Below are 13,132 nucleotides of genomic sequence, written 5' to 3' on the forward strand. Positions count from 1 at the left end.
TTAACTGGAGAAAGAGAACTCCCCACTGTAGTGGGCTGGATAGAGAATCCTCTTCTTGTTATTCTCCTCAGTATCTCTGTGTGTGTGCTATTGTTTGGTTCAGTCTTGCTCCATTTGATCATTAACATAATCTCATCTATCTTCAGGGGCTTTGGAGGAAGAAACAACTGTATTTTCTCTAATGGGGGATTTGAAAATTGCAGCAGTAAGACCACTATGTTTGTTTCTAATATTTTATACAAAAATCTTGTCGGGTTCAATCCAAATCTGACAGATGATCTGATCTTCCGATCTTTGAGAATGTTGTGACACATTTTGGTGTTCCACAAAGTACAATGCAAGCAAGATCAACTGTGATTTTATTCACATTCAACAGCAATAGATAGCATTATTTTTTTAATACAAAGTGATTTTACTTTAATTTGTCATTATAAAATGTTGTATTGTATCTTATACCAGTTATATTTGGATCTATACATTGCAGTTATCTGCCAAATAACATTTTACGTTTGAAAAATAAACAAATTTTGATACCTGAAGGTAGCAAAGATATACAGTAATTTTGGCTTCACTTACTCCAGTCCACAACCACATGCATAAATGCATAGTGTTGTTCAGAATATAAATAGCAGTTACAGTAGAAAATATAGCATATTATGTTTCAGTATAGCTTGTTGAAATAGCTTAAAGTTATCCCTTGACGTTTAGTAATGCTCTTGCACCGCAGGCCAGTTGAGAAGAATCCGTTGAGGACGAACAGATGAGACGAACAGATGAAAACATTTATTTGTCCTTCCTTCATTTGTGTCCAAGCTGATTCTCAAGGGTCTCCATCCTTTTTGACACAACCTCAAGTATTTACACATTAAGGAAGTTATTGATTTTAAACTAAACACATTTTTAAACATAATGGCTCTGTCCTAAAAAATGGCACCCCCATTCCCTTTATAGTGCAGTACTTTTGACCAGGGCCTATAGGACTCAAAATAAGTCAAAAGAAGCACACTATACAGGTAATATGGGGCCATTTGGAAAGCATTCAATGTCATGGCAATATTAAATATCTTATCCAAAGTATGCACACCACCACAGGGCTGTAAAGGATATTATGCTGGGTCAGTCTTCTAAGCTGTTCGTTGACCTGCCTCTGGAAGAGCATCACGTTGTCACACTTACACATCTCTTCAGGGGAGGGTTTCTCTGTTCACAGACAGACACAGTATGGATTGTCTTTTAGGAACAGACTGACACAGATCAAGTGCAATACAATTATTAATTCACAAAGCCTCACAATATACATTACAATGATAGGCCTCCAATGATTTGGTTGCTGTTGTACTTCATAAAATCACCTGCAGGTGGCAGAGATGTACAGCATTTCCCCCCAGAACATCAAGTACTTACCGGCTCGTCAATAAATATTTCCTGAAATGCAGTGCATGAGAAAAAATCGATCTAACACACAGTATAAATAATAATATGGAAGTCTATGAGCACCACCTTCATAAAACATCTGATTAGTTTTAAGACTTTAGAGGGTTTTTGGGCATTTTTGTTTTAGTATTTGTATTTATATAATTAATAATGTATTAAAGATGAGAGGATTTGTGTACTGTGCAGGAAAAGTGTGTGAAATAATTAATATTGTGTGGCTATGATGGATATTTAATGAGAAAGTTCGTTTAGAGTGTATTTTATTCATTGGGTACCTTTACATATCCGTGACTTCAATTTGTCTGCAATTTCTCCCATGTGGCTAAAATCTTCAGCATAGTACAAATGCTTATCATCTGGCTCGGAAGCAATTTCTCTGAGCTCCTCTTCGATGGCTTTACCAACACCAAGTGCATATATATTGATACCTGGGGGCGGTGAAGCAGGTCAGAAGGAAGTGGATGAATGACTCCTTTAAGATAAGATCGTACTTTATTAATGACTTTAAATGGCTCTGCTATCAGATCAAGTTCAGCAAACACAATATAAAGAAACCGTACCAACATTCTTTGCTTTAGCGGCCCATTTTGACACATCATCCTGTGATCGTCCGTCGGTGAACACGATGCTGACCCATGGCATGTCGGGCCGGGCCCCCTCCTTGGCAGAGAAGCTGTACTCAAACATGTGACGCAGGGCAGCGCCCGTCATGGATCCTCTGCCCATGTACTGCATCCGCGACACGGCCCTGTTGATGTCCCGGCCTGAGGTATACTGACCCAGGGTGAACTCCGTGCGGACCTTAGTGGAGTACTGCAGCAGCCCCACGTGGGTGCCGATGCCGGACACATCCAGAGAGTCCACGATGCCATTCACAAACTGCTTGACCAGCTCAAAGTTGGCCGGCCCCAGGCTCTTAGAGCCGTCAATCACAAATACCAGATCCATCACTCCATCTCCACACTCTGCCTCTGCCATAGTAGAGACAAATAGTGCTGAGTCATGTCAAGACACCCCAAATCAACTATACCATGGCAAGATAGCAGCAGAAAGTACTAGCCTACATCAATTAAATGATGTTGCTGATAGGCTACTAACTGGCTCATTTTACATTAATGGCCCAACATTATGAAGACCTGTGTGTAGGTCAGGGGCGCAACTTTGGTTTTAGAAGTGGGGGGGACATAAATTATTTTATTATTTTATTTTTAATCCAGCCCGATAAACATTCCAAACAGCCTACCCGACCGCTCAGAGGCATCTTCATGGTCCTAAGGCACACCGATGCCTAGTTTTGTATCACATTCCATTGATAAAACTGCAATTTCAGAATGTGGGGTCCCCCGTCCCCAGTGAAAGTTGCGCCCCTGGTGCATGTCATATTGAAATAGTAATAAGGATAATTCTCATTAGTAATGGAAATGCGTGTTCTCTACTCCTCTACTCCAGGCTTCATGGTTCCAAAGACATACAGTAATTTTAATGCAACATTGGGTAATAATGTGCATGAATATCCTTTTATCTACCTATCGAGAGCTACTCTTTCTTCCTTCATCCCAGGTGCCTGTCACTGTCAAACAGTACAGAATATTCCTCTTAATCCAGGAAAAGAACACCCTGGGCTAGCGGGAGCATCAGGATTAACCATGACATCACAATCACAACTCATCCAAATTATGTAACATATAAATACCAGGATGGAAAAACACTCAGTCACAGTCAGACCCATTACAAAATAGGCAGTTATATGTATATTTGAAGGCAGTCCAACTTAAATCAGTCACATAACCATTAATATGTAACACATTCATTCTAACGTATCAATTTAAAGGGATGTGAATCCATTGGGCCAAAACAGCATGATGCATAGAGAAGATCCTCTCATTACTGTGCAATGTCCAAAATATCTGTTACAGCACAGCTGATACAGCACAGCTGATAGTGGTCCTCTGTAGCTCAGCTGGTAGAGCACGGCGCTTGTAACGCCAAGGTAGTGGGTTCGATCCCCGGGACCACCCATACACAAAAAAAATGTATGCACGCATGACTGTAAGTCGCTTTGGATAAAAGCGTCTGCTAAATGGCATATTATTATTATTATTATAAGACATGTAAGCATGCCATGGACCTACTCTTGCAGGTTCTGTTATCAGGTCTGAGTGTGTAGCCTTCTCGACATCTACACACAAATGAATCTTCAGTGTTCACACAGTCATGCTCACACCCATGGTTACCAAGGGAACATGGGTCAAGCTCTGCAGTGAGTAAAAGGGATCAGACCCAGTTGTTGAGGTCAATAAGCAAGTCTTGCTAGTATGTTGAAATCTAAGTAAAATGTTGAATACAAATTATATTTCTGTGCATTAGGTGAGACTGAGAGCATACACTATTCTAGTGTGAAGCAGGTGAGACTTACTCTTGCAGGTTGTATTATCAGGTCTGAGTATGTAGCCTTCTCGGCATTTACAGAAAAATGAATCTTCAGTGTTGACACACTCATGTTCACACCCGTGGTCGCCAAGAGCACAGTGGTCAATCTCTGAGAGCCGTTAGTCACATGGGATACAGAGATAGAGACAAGGCAGGAGAGAGAAAGGGACAATGCATACTAATACTCTTTCAGGGAACTAACACTTCTACACTGTTATGTAGAAGTATAACAATGACTCACATACTCACTACATTCAACATATAAATACATTACAAATGTTTTCCTCAACACTGCCCACACAGTGAGCGCAGCACTCTGTTGCTGAGCCCTCCAGTGACTGATATTTTGAATTAACAGTTATGATTGCTTTATTTGTTAGATTAAATATATTTTAAACCATTTTTTAGAGGTGTACTGGCACTGCCATCTCAGGAAGGGGAGGTTGAGTATAGTGTTGTTAATAGCACAGTAACACAGTTCATATAACCAGAGTAGTGGTGAACTTACTGCTGCAGGTCTTGCCATCGAGGTTGAGAACATAGCCTCTCGTGCATCTACAGATGTAGGACTCAGGAGTGCTGACACAGTCATGCTGACAGCCATGGTTCCCCAGGTCACAGTAATCTATTCCTGAGGGGAAAAGGTAGAGTCACTCACATAGATTGGCTTGAATTCATACATTACTCTCAGGATGTTAACAAGAGATAAAGCAGTGAATAGATGCCTTTAATTTCGAATGTCCTTTATTTCCTGTAATATCAGTTGTTTCTGCCTGTACGTTTAAAAAGCACTTACAGTTTATGATTAACCCACAGTGCTCTGAAATCAATATCTAAAATGTGTTAGGATTCTAATACGCTCGAGAGGTGTGCTTTCTGAAGTTAATTCAAATGTATCTCTAATCCAGTACAGTGCAACTTTATTGGGCAATTTGCATCGGAACATACACTCTTAGAAAAAAAGGTGCTCTCTAGAACCAAAAAGGGTTCTTCGGCTGTCCCCATGTGAGAACCCTTTAAAGAACCCCTTTTGGTTCCAGGTGGAACCTTTTTGGGATCCATGTAGAGCCCTTTCCACAGATCAAACCAGATCAAACCCTGGCTGTCTGTTATTATTTCTTAGTATTCTGACACCCTGGACACACTCCCCCATATGTCAGCAGCCAGTGAGATGATTAAAAAAGCACACTTCCTCTTGGAGATCTCCCCCACACTACTCTGAAGTCTGAAGTTCTACTAGAGAGCTAGGGGCGTGTCCAAATGTGGGTGGACCTGGACCTCCATCTGGCAACAAGATAGACCAAATACTGTATTAGAGTTGGAATGATCTGGGACATTCATCCCTTCTACTGCTTAAAGAACGGATTGTGCACACTACAATAGTCAAGCATAGTTCACATCACTGAGCCAGCCCATGGACTGAAATGTAACCCAAAACAAATTATTTATTGTTTTCAGTATAATAGTAAAGAACAAGAAGGCTGTTAAAGCTCCCAATTCACCACTTTATTGACAACGTTTCCATCCGAAACGAATCTTCGTCAGGTCAAAACTCAGTATAAATTCAGTATAATAGACCATCAGATTTGAGCAATGAACGGACAGATGGAAATCTGGAATTCAGGTTAACCTTCACAAGCAGATAAATTAATTGTTTTCAGAGTAAATTCATAGTTTTTTCTATGTTAACTTTAGTCATAATCACACAAAAAAGAGGAACGAAAGAGGAATATTTTAGAATCTCACTTCGGCACGTCCTCGCGTCCTCGTTGAGTTCATACCCAAGCCGGCAGCGACACTCATAGCCGAGTACCCCTGGCACTTTGGCGCAGATGTGGGCACAGCCATGGTCCACCACAGCACACGGGTCTTCCGCTACAGAACCAGGAGGACCACAACATAAGCAAAGACAGGATTTAATGCTACTGCTACTGCTTTAGCTAACCCTAACCCTTACTCTAACCCTTACCCTTACCCTAACCCTAACCCTAACCCTTACCCTTACCCTAACGCTTACCCTAAACCCTAACCCTAACCCTTACCCTTACCCTTACCCTAACCCTAACCCTAACCCTAACCCTAACCCTTACCCTTACCCTAACGCTTACCCTAACCCTAACCCTAAACCCTAACCCTAACCCTTACCCTTACCCTAACGCTTATCCTAACCCTAAACCCTAACCCTATGCTTCTGCTGCTGCTCCTGCTATTCCACCAGCCCTAGCACTGCACCGTCCCACAGGCCAACCCTAACCCAGCCAGCTAGACCCCACTGATTCTGATTTACACCACTGACTTTATTTCCGGTATACATGGACCAATAACAGCTTGGTGAACAAGGACAGTGTAATTAGTAGTGATTTGGGAGGAAGTGATCAAATTAAAGAATAACATATTCTAGATGTCAAGACAATTCCAGCTCGCATTTTACAGCTTCATTGTTCCCCACTGGTGAATTTGTCTGTCCAAAATATATTTTCCATGTTCTTAGTCAAATTATGTGGTCAAGCCTGTTATAACAGACTTGAGTACAGTCGACTAAGTGACTCACTCACAGCGGCAGGACTTGCCATCAGAGTTAAGGGTGTAACCCTTTCTGCACCGGCACATGTAGGAGGCTGGGGTGCTCACACAGAGGTGATCACACCGATGGTCCACCACAGAGCACAGGTCTGTACCTAATACACACATACATGCATGTACGCACACATGCACACGCACACACACACACACATACACACACACACACACACACACACACACACAAATAATACATCCTTAGAATCTTCATCAATATAATGAATAAAGCACATGAGTGTATTGAGAGATTAACAGAGAGAAAACACACACCTCCACACAGATTGGACTGGAAGACAGAGGTGAGGGTCTCTATCTGGCTGAAGTTGCCCACCAGGTACACATGCTCCGAGTGGGGCTCACTCCCGATGGCCCGCAGCGTGTTCATATCCACCCTGCCCACTCCGATTGCGAAGATCTGGATGCCTGCCTGCCGGGCCTGTGCCGACACCTCCTCCACCGTGTCCTGGGGACGCCCGTCCGTTACGATCATGGCGATGCGGGGGATGTGCATGTCGGTGGGCCGGGCTCCCTCTGGCTCGGTGAAGGCTGTCTCCATGGTGTACTGGATAGCCAGGCCGGTCATGGTGCCGGTGGCCAGGTGGTCCATGGCCTTCACCGCCCGCTCCACATCTGCCTTGAATACAACAGTTCTGTGTTTGTTAATTTGGGTGGGTTAGTTTATTAGGGATTCTTGTTACTGACTGTTTCTGTGCAACTGTACTTGGAAAACCAAATAAACATATGGTAAAAAGAATAGAACAGTACTGAATAGTCCATCTGTCTCTTCTGCTCTGCTCCCAGTCTCAACACACGGCACACATTTGGGAGAAGCACAAGTTCAGCCACATTGCAACATTCCTGTGGGTAGAAGTACTTTGCTCAAGGGCACAACGGCTATTCAGCTAACTGTCTCGAAGAAGAAACTGTTCTCTAGGCTACCTTGTTGCTGTAGGTGTTGAGACAGAACTTGTTCCCCAAACTATACTCTTAGAAAAAATGGTTTCTAAAGGGTTCTTCGGCTGTCCCCATAGGAGAACCCTTTTTGGTTCCAAGTAAAAACTATTTTTGGCTCCCTCAGTGGAAAGGGACAAAACGGTTCTACTTGGAACCAAAAGGGTTCTACCTGGAGCCAAAAGGGTTTTACCTGGAACCAAAAAGGGACAGCCAAAGAACACTTTCGGAACCCTTTTTTTCTAAGAGTGTAGTTTGGGGAGCAAGGGTTCTTCAAAGGGTTCTCCTATGGGAACGGCCGAAGAACCCTTTTAGGTTCCAGATAGCACCTTGTTTTCTAAGAATGTACCTTGCTGTTGTAGGTGTTGAGACAGAACTTGTTCCCCAGGCTACCTTGCTGCGGTAGGTGTTATGGGATAACTTGTTCCCTAGGGGCTAGACTACCTTGCTGCTGTAGGTGTTGAGGGAGAACTCGTTCTGCACCACGCTGCCATACTGCAGCAGCCCGACGCGCGTCGCCTCCGGCCCCACGTCCAGGAAGGCCAGGATGTTGGTGATGAAGGTCTTGACCTTCTCATAGTCGCTGGGACGCACGCTGCGGGAGCTGTCGATGATGAACACAAAATCCAGGGGCTTCCCTTTACACAGGCTCTCTGGGGAAAGACACAGGCATTACTGGAGATACAGTAGGCCAGGCCTATTATATACTATAATTACACAGGCTCTCTGGGGGAGAACACAAAGAAAGCCGTAATGGAAGTATTGTATTGTATATAGGCTTACTGTAACTCTAATATAGTATTTACAGGGGCTCTCTGATACAGATAATCTGACTGGAAGTAGTCTTACTGTACTGTATAGCACTCTGATATTTACATGGGCTCTCTGTACGAAGAACCCAAAACTTGGGTCTTACTGGGTCTTACTTAAAGTACTGTAGTACATAATTCTGACACTATCTGGTTGATTCTTTCTATTTGAGTTTGGACAGTGATTATTACTTTGTGTGCTCAGTCAGTCAATCTGAGAGCAGAGGAATGATTCTGAGTTCTCTAGTCTCCAGTAGTAATCTGTAAGTCAGTCAACGTTAAACTAAGCCTGGGAAAAGACAAGAAGAAAAATGTCTACAGGCTCCATATATCTCTCTAGAGAGGACCAGTTTCCCTGGTTTCCCTTATTTTACTTGATCTTTACTGTGAGGGGAAATACAGACCAATGATTACAACGGTAAAATGCATCCAATTACAATTCAGTATGCTGACACATATGAATATTACACTCTATATTCCATTACATTGTACTGTATATTCCATTACATTGTACTGTATGTCCCATTATATTGTACTGTATGTCCCATTATATTGTACTATATGTCCCATTATATTGTACTGTATGTCCCATTATATTGTACTATATGTCCCATTATATTGTACTATATGTCCCATTATATTGTACTGTATGTCCCATTATATTGTACTGTATGTCCCATTATTGTACTGTATATTCCATTACATTGTACTGTATGTCCCATTATATTGTACTATATGTCCCATTATATTGTACTATATGTCCCATTATATTGTACTATATGTCCCATTATATTGTACTGTATGTCCCATTATATTGTACTGTATGTCCCATTATATTGTACTGTATATTCCATTACATTGTACTGTATGTCCCATTATATTGTACTCTATGTCCCATTATATTGTACTATATGACCCATTATATTGTACTGTATGTCCCATTATATTGTACTATATGACCCATTATATTGTACTGTATATTCCATTACATTGTACTGTATGTCCCATTATATTGTACTATATGACCCATTATATTGTACTGTATGTCCCATTATAGTGTACTGTATGTCCCATTATATTCCATGCATTCCACTATCTTCCATGTATTTTCCATTGTATTTGTATTTGTATTTATTAAGGATCCCCATTAGCTGCTGCCAACATTTCATAACACTTTACCCAATACACATTTAGTGTGTTCCCTCAGGCCACTACTCCACTATCACATATTTACAATACAATATCCATGTGTACGTGTGTGTAGAGTGCGTGTCTTATCATGTGTATGTGTGTCTGTGCCTGTGTGTGTGTCTCTTCACAGTCCCTGCTGTTCCATAAGGTGTATTTTATCCGTTTTTTAAATCTGATTCTACTGCTTGCATCAGTTACCTGTTCCATCTAGTCATGGCTCTATGTAGTACTGTGCACCTCCCATAGTCTGTTCTGGACTTGGGGACTGTGAAGAGACCTTTGGTGGCATATCTTGTGTGGTATGCATGGGTGTCCGAGCTGTGTGCTAGTAGTTTAAACAGACAGCTTAGTGCATTGAGCATGTCAAAACTTCTTACAAAAACAATTAGTGATGAAGTCAATCTCTCCTCCACGTTGAGCCATGAGAGATTTACATGCATATTATTAATGTTAGCTTTCCGTGTGCTTTAAGGGCCAGCCGTGCTGCCCTGTTCTGAGCCAATTGTAATTTTCCGAGGTCCCTCTTTGTGGCACCTGACCATACGACTGAACAGTAGTCCAGGTGCGACAAAACTAGAGCCTGTAGGACCTGCCTTGTTGATAGTGTTGATTGTGACACAAACCACAGTATTTAGCTAGCACCACATTTCCTTTAGTACCAGTAATCTCTGCTGGTCTTACCCACTGAGTTGGACTGGACAGCCGAGTCATTGCGTCCTCTGGACAGGACGGATGGTCTGGGACGGCGTCTGTCTCTGTGGTCTACTCGGACTGCATCGCAGCAGAGCAGGCAAAAGAGCCCGAGGGCCAGGGACCTCATCCTTGACCAGGGGGACCAATGGACGGATGGGTGGACAGACAGACAGCAGCCGGTAAAACAATAGCATAGACAATCAACTCAACCTCCAGTCCTGAGGATGAGTGCACTACAACAAACACAAACACTGCCAGTCACTGATAAGGCGGGCGGCAGGTAGCTTAGTGGGTAAGAGCGTTGTGCCAGTAACCAAAAGGTCGCTGGTTCTAATGCCCGAGCCGACTAGGTGAAAAATCTGGCGATGTGCCCTTGAGCAAGGTACTTAACCCTAATTGCTCCTGTAAGTCGCTCTGGATAAGAGCGTCTGCTAAAAGACTAAAATGTAAAATGATAAGGAGACTAGGGATGGAATGGGATGTCAGACTCTAAAGGAATTATAAATAGGAAGCACTTTCACCTCCTGCCTGCCTGAAACCACACCTTCAGATTTCACCTAATTAACCCAGAATGGTTGCCATGTCACAGCTGTACAGTACGATTAGGCCTGTGTCCCAAATGGCACCCTATTGCATATAATGGTCAAAAGTAGTGCACTTTATAGGGAAAAGGGTGCCATTTAAGACGCAGCCTACAGCTACAATGTATACAACACATTCCAGACCCAAGCTACCAGTGAAGGAGGTCCACAATCTAATATAAAAACATGCACCAGTTCCCTTCAATTTATGAACTGAAATACAACATGGGTGGCTCCTGGGGGTCTTCCCATAGAGTATTTAATACATGGAACAAAACTCCACTCTCAGTTGAGATGTTTAGGTGCAACAGGTGGTTTGCAGTGATTTAAAGTGGTCTGTAATACACAGCAGACTCTCTCAGCTCTCTGCAGAGCCATCTGTTATCGTTCCCATCTAGACCGCTACATACACCCTGCTGCTACACACAACACTCAACACACAACACACAGGCAGCTGTTGACTGTACGGGCCATTCTGGAAGACATACAGTAGTTGTGTTCCATGGATCATGGCTTTAAGGCTTTAAAAGACATAGCCATGCCCATTCTAGAACACATACTCTATACATGTGTTCTGTGGACCATCCTAGAAGAAATAATATAGCTGTGTTCCATATAGGGTGATGAGCTGATTACACTGAGTTGTTCCTTAGTCTGTTCACAGGTCTGAGATGCAAAGGAGTACCAGACATGTTTATGATGACTGTCAGTGACCTGAAGCATGCAGGGTCACACTTATGGAACATCAATTCCTGTTCTTTCTACCACAGCTGCACAAGCATTTGGTAAGTGAAAAACCAGTGAAAACAAGAGACACCATGCAAGCACATGCCAGAGATCGATACAACAGTTGTTACTATTACTCATTCAGTCTGTAATTGAAAATTAAGGAGATGGACCATATACAAGTGGAGTCCTAAACAAACATAATTACAAACTACAGTATTCTTTCACCTTTTGTCATGGCCATATTGTGTCTTGTCATCTTATGTTGAATCTCCATCAAACACAGTCTAATGTGGAATCTGAATCATGTTTACTATATGTTTACTTCTAGTTAAAAAAGTGTTGATGGGGACAGAATGCAGTCGGACCATCATATAATTGTCACGGTTTCGGCCGAGGCTGCCTCTCTTCCTTGCTCGGGCAGGCTTCGGCGTTCGTCGTCTCCGGAATACTAGCTGCCACCGTTGTATGTTTCTATGTTCGTTTGGTCTTGTCTGGAATTGTACACCTGTTGTCGTTTAGTGTCATTAGTGTCCTATAAGTTCTCGTTGTGTTTGTCAGGTGTTGTGTGTGATTGTTTCGCTGTCGTGTTTGTGCTCTACAGATTACCGTTTGCTCTTTGTAGCTTTTCTCCTCTGTTAAGGAGAGTATATTCGCACATGTTTAGTGCGCCCTTTTGTTTACGCCTGCGTGCGGAGTTTCTCGCCTCAGGGCTTTTGTCTCGTGTATTAGTTTGTGCCTTCACTAAAGTATTTTGGACTTATTTTCTGCGTCCTGCGACTGATTCCAACACCACACCCACCTACAGCACCTACTGACAGAATCACACACCATTCTGAATGGAATCAGCAGGAGCCGCAGCAGCACAGGAGACGTTGGAGGATCGGGTCCGGGAGCAGAATGACCAGATCCTGCGGATCGGGACCGCCCTGCAGGATGTGATCAACACACTCCAACGCTGGGAGACCCGAGGGACACCCCCAACTCCACCTTCCCTGCCATCACCATCAGCCAGTCAGCCCATTCCCGCTCCGGAACCCAGAGGAATTCGACTCTCGCTCCCGAGGGCCTACGATGGGACCGCTGCCGGGTGTCAGGGCTTCCTTCTCCAGGTGGAGCTTTACCTGGCCACCGTGCACCCGGCGCCCTCGGGACACGAGAGCGTGTCCGCCCTTATCTCCTGCCTTTCCGGCAAGGCGTTAGAATGGGCCAACGCCGAGTGGAGGAGGATAGACGCTACCACCATCACATACGCTGAGTTCTCCCGCCGCTTCAGGGCGGTGTTTGACCATCCACCGGAGGGGAAAGCGGCGGGGGAGCGTCTGTTCTGCCTCCGGCAGGGGAAGAGGAGTGCCCAGGAGTTCGCGTTGGAATTCCGTACTCTAGCGGCGGATGCAGGGTGGAATGAGCGGGCCCTCATCGATCACTACCGCTGTAGTCTACGTGAGGACGTCCGTCGGGAGCTGGCCTGTCGGGACACCAGCCTCTCTTTCGACCAGTTAGTCGACATGTCCATCAGGCTGGACACCCTGCTGGCTACCCGCGGACGTCCCGAGGGAGGTCCGTCCATTTCACCCTCCAGCGCCTCCGAGCCGAGCCCCATGGAGCTTGGGGGCGCTGGCGCTAGAGAGAGGAGGGGTCGGAGTACGAGGGGGCCCATCTCCTGCACCAACTGTGGTCGGGGAGGACACACCGCGGCTAGGTGCTGGGGATGGCCTCCTAGGGGAGAAGACGACA

General features: G+C 44.1%; 1 protein-coding gene across 1 annotated transcript; it reads right to left on the reverse strand.

Annotated features, from left to right (window-relative positions):
- Window positions 1–820: 820 nt before the first annotated feature.
- On the reverse strand, window positions 821–10,215 carry LOC311108208 (cartilage matrix protein-like; the record flags this gene model as incomplete). Its single annotated transcript, XM_084150829.1, has 12 exons — window positions 821–835; window positions 1,085–1,200; window positions 1,710–1,862; window positions 1,995–2,405; window positions 3,567–3,689; window positions 3,851–3,973; window positions 4,373–4,495; window positions 5,611–5,739; window positions 6,420–6,542; window positions 6,715–7,078; window positions 7,840–8,048; window positions 10,077–10,215. The coding sequence occupies 12 exons, from the start codon at window positions 10,213–10,215 to the stop codon at window positions 821–823; spliced, it is 2,028 nt and encodes a 675-aa protein (XP_084006955.1).
- Between the last annotated feature and the right edge of the window lie 2,917 nt (window positions 10,216–13,132).

Source organism: Coregonus lavaretus, assembly GCF_964263955.1.
Source record: "Coregonus lavaretus genome assembly, chromosome: 3".
Classification (NCBI taxonomy): Eukaryota; Metazoa; Chordata; class Actinopteri; order Salmoniformes; family Salmonidae; genus Coregonus; species Coregonus lavaretus.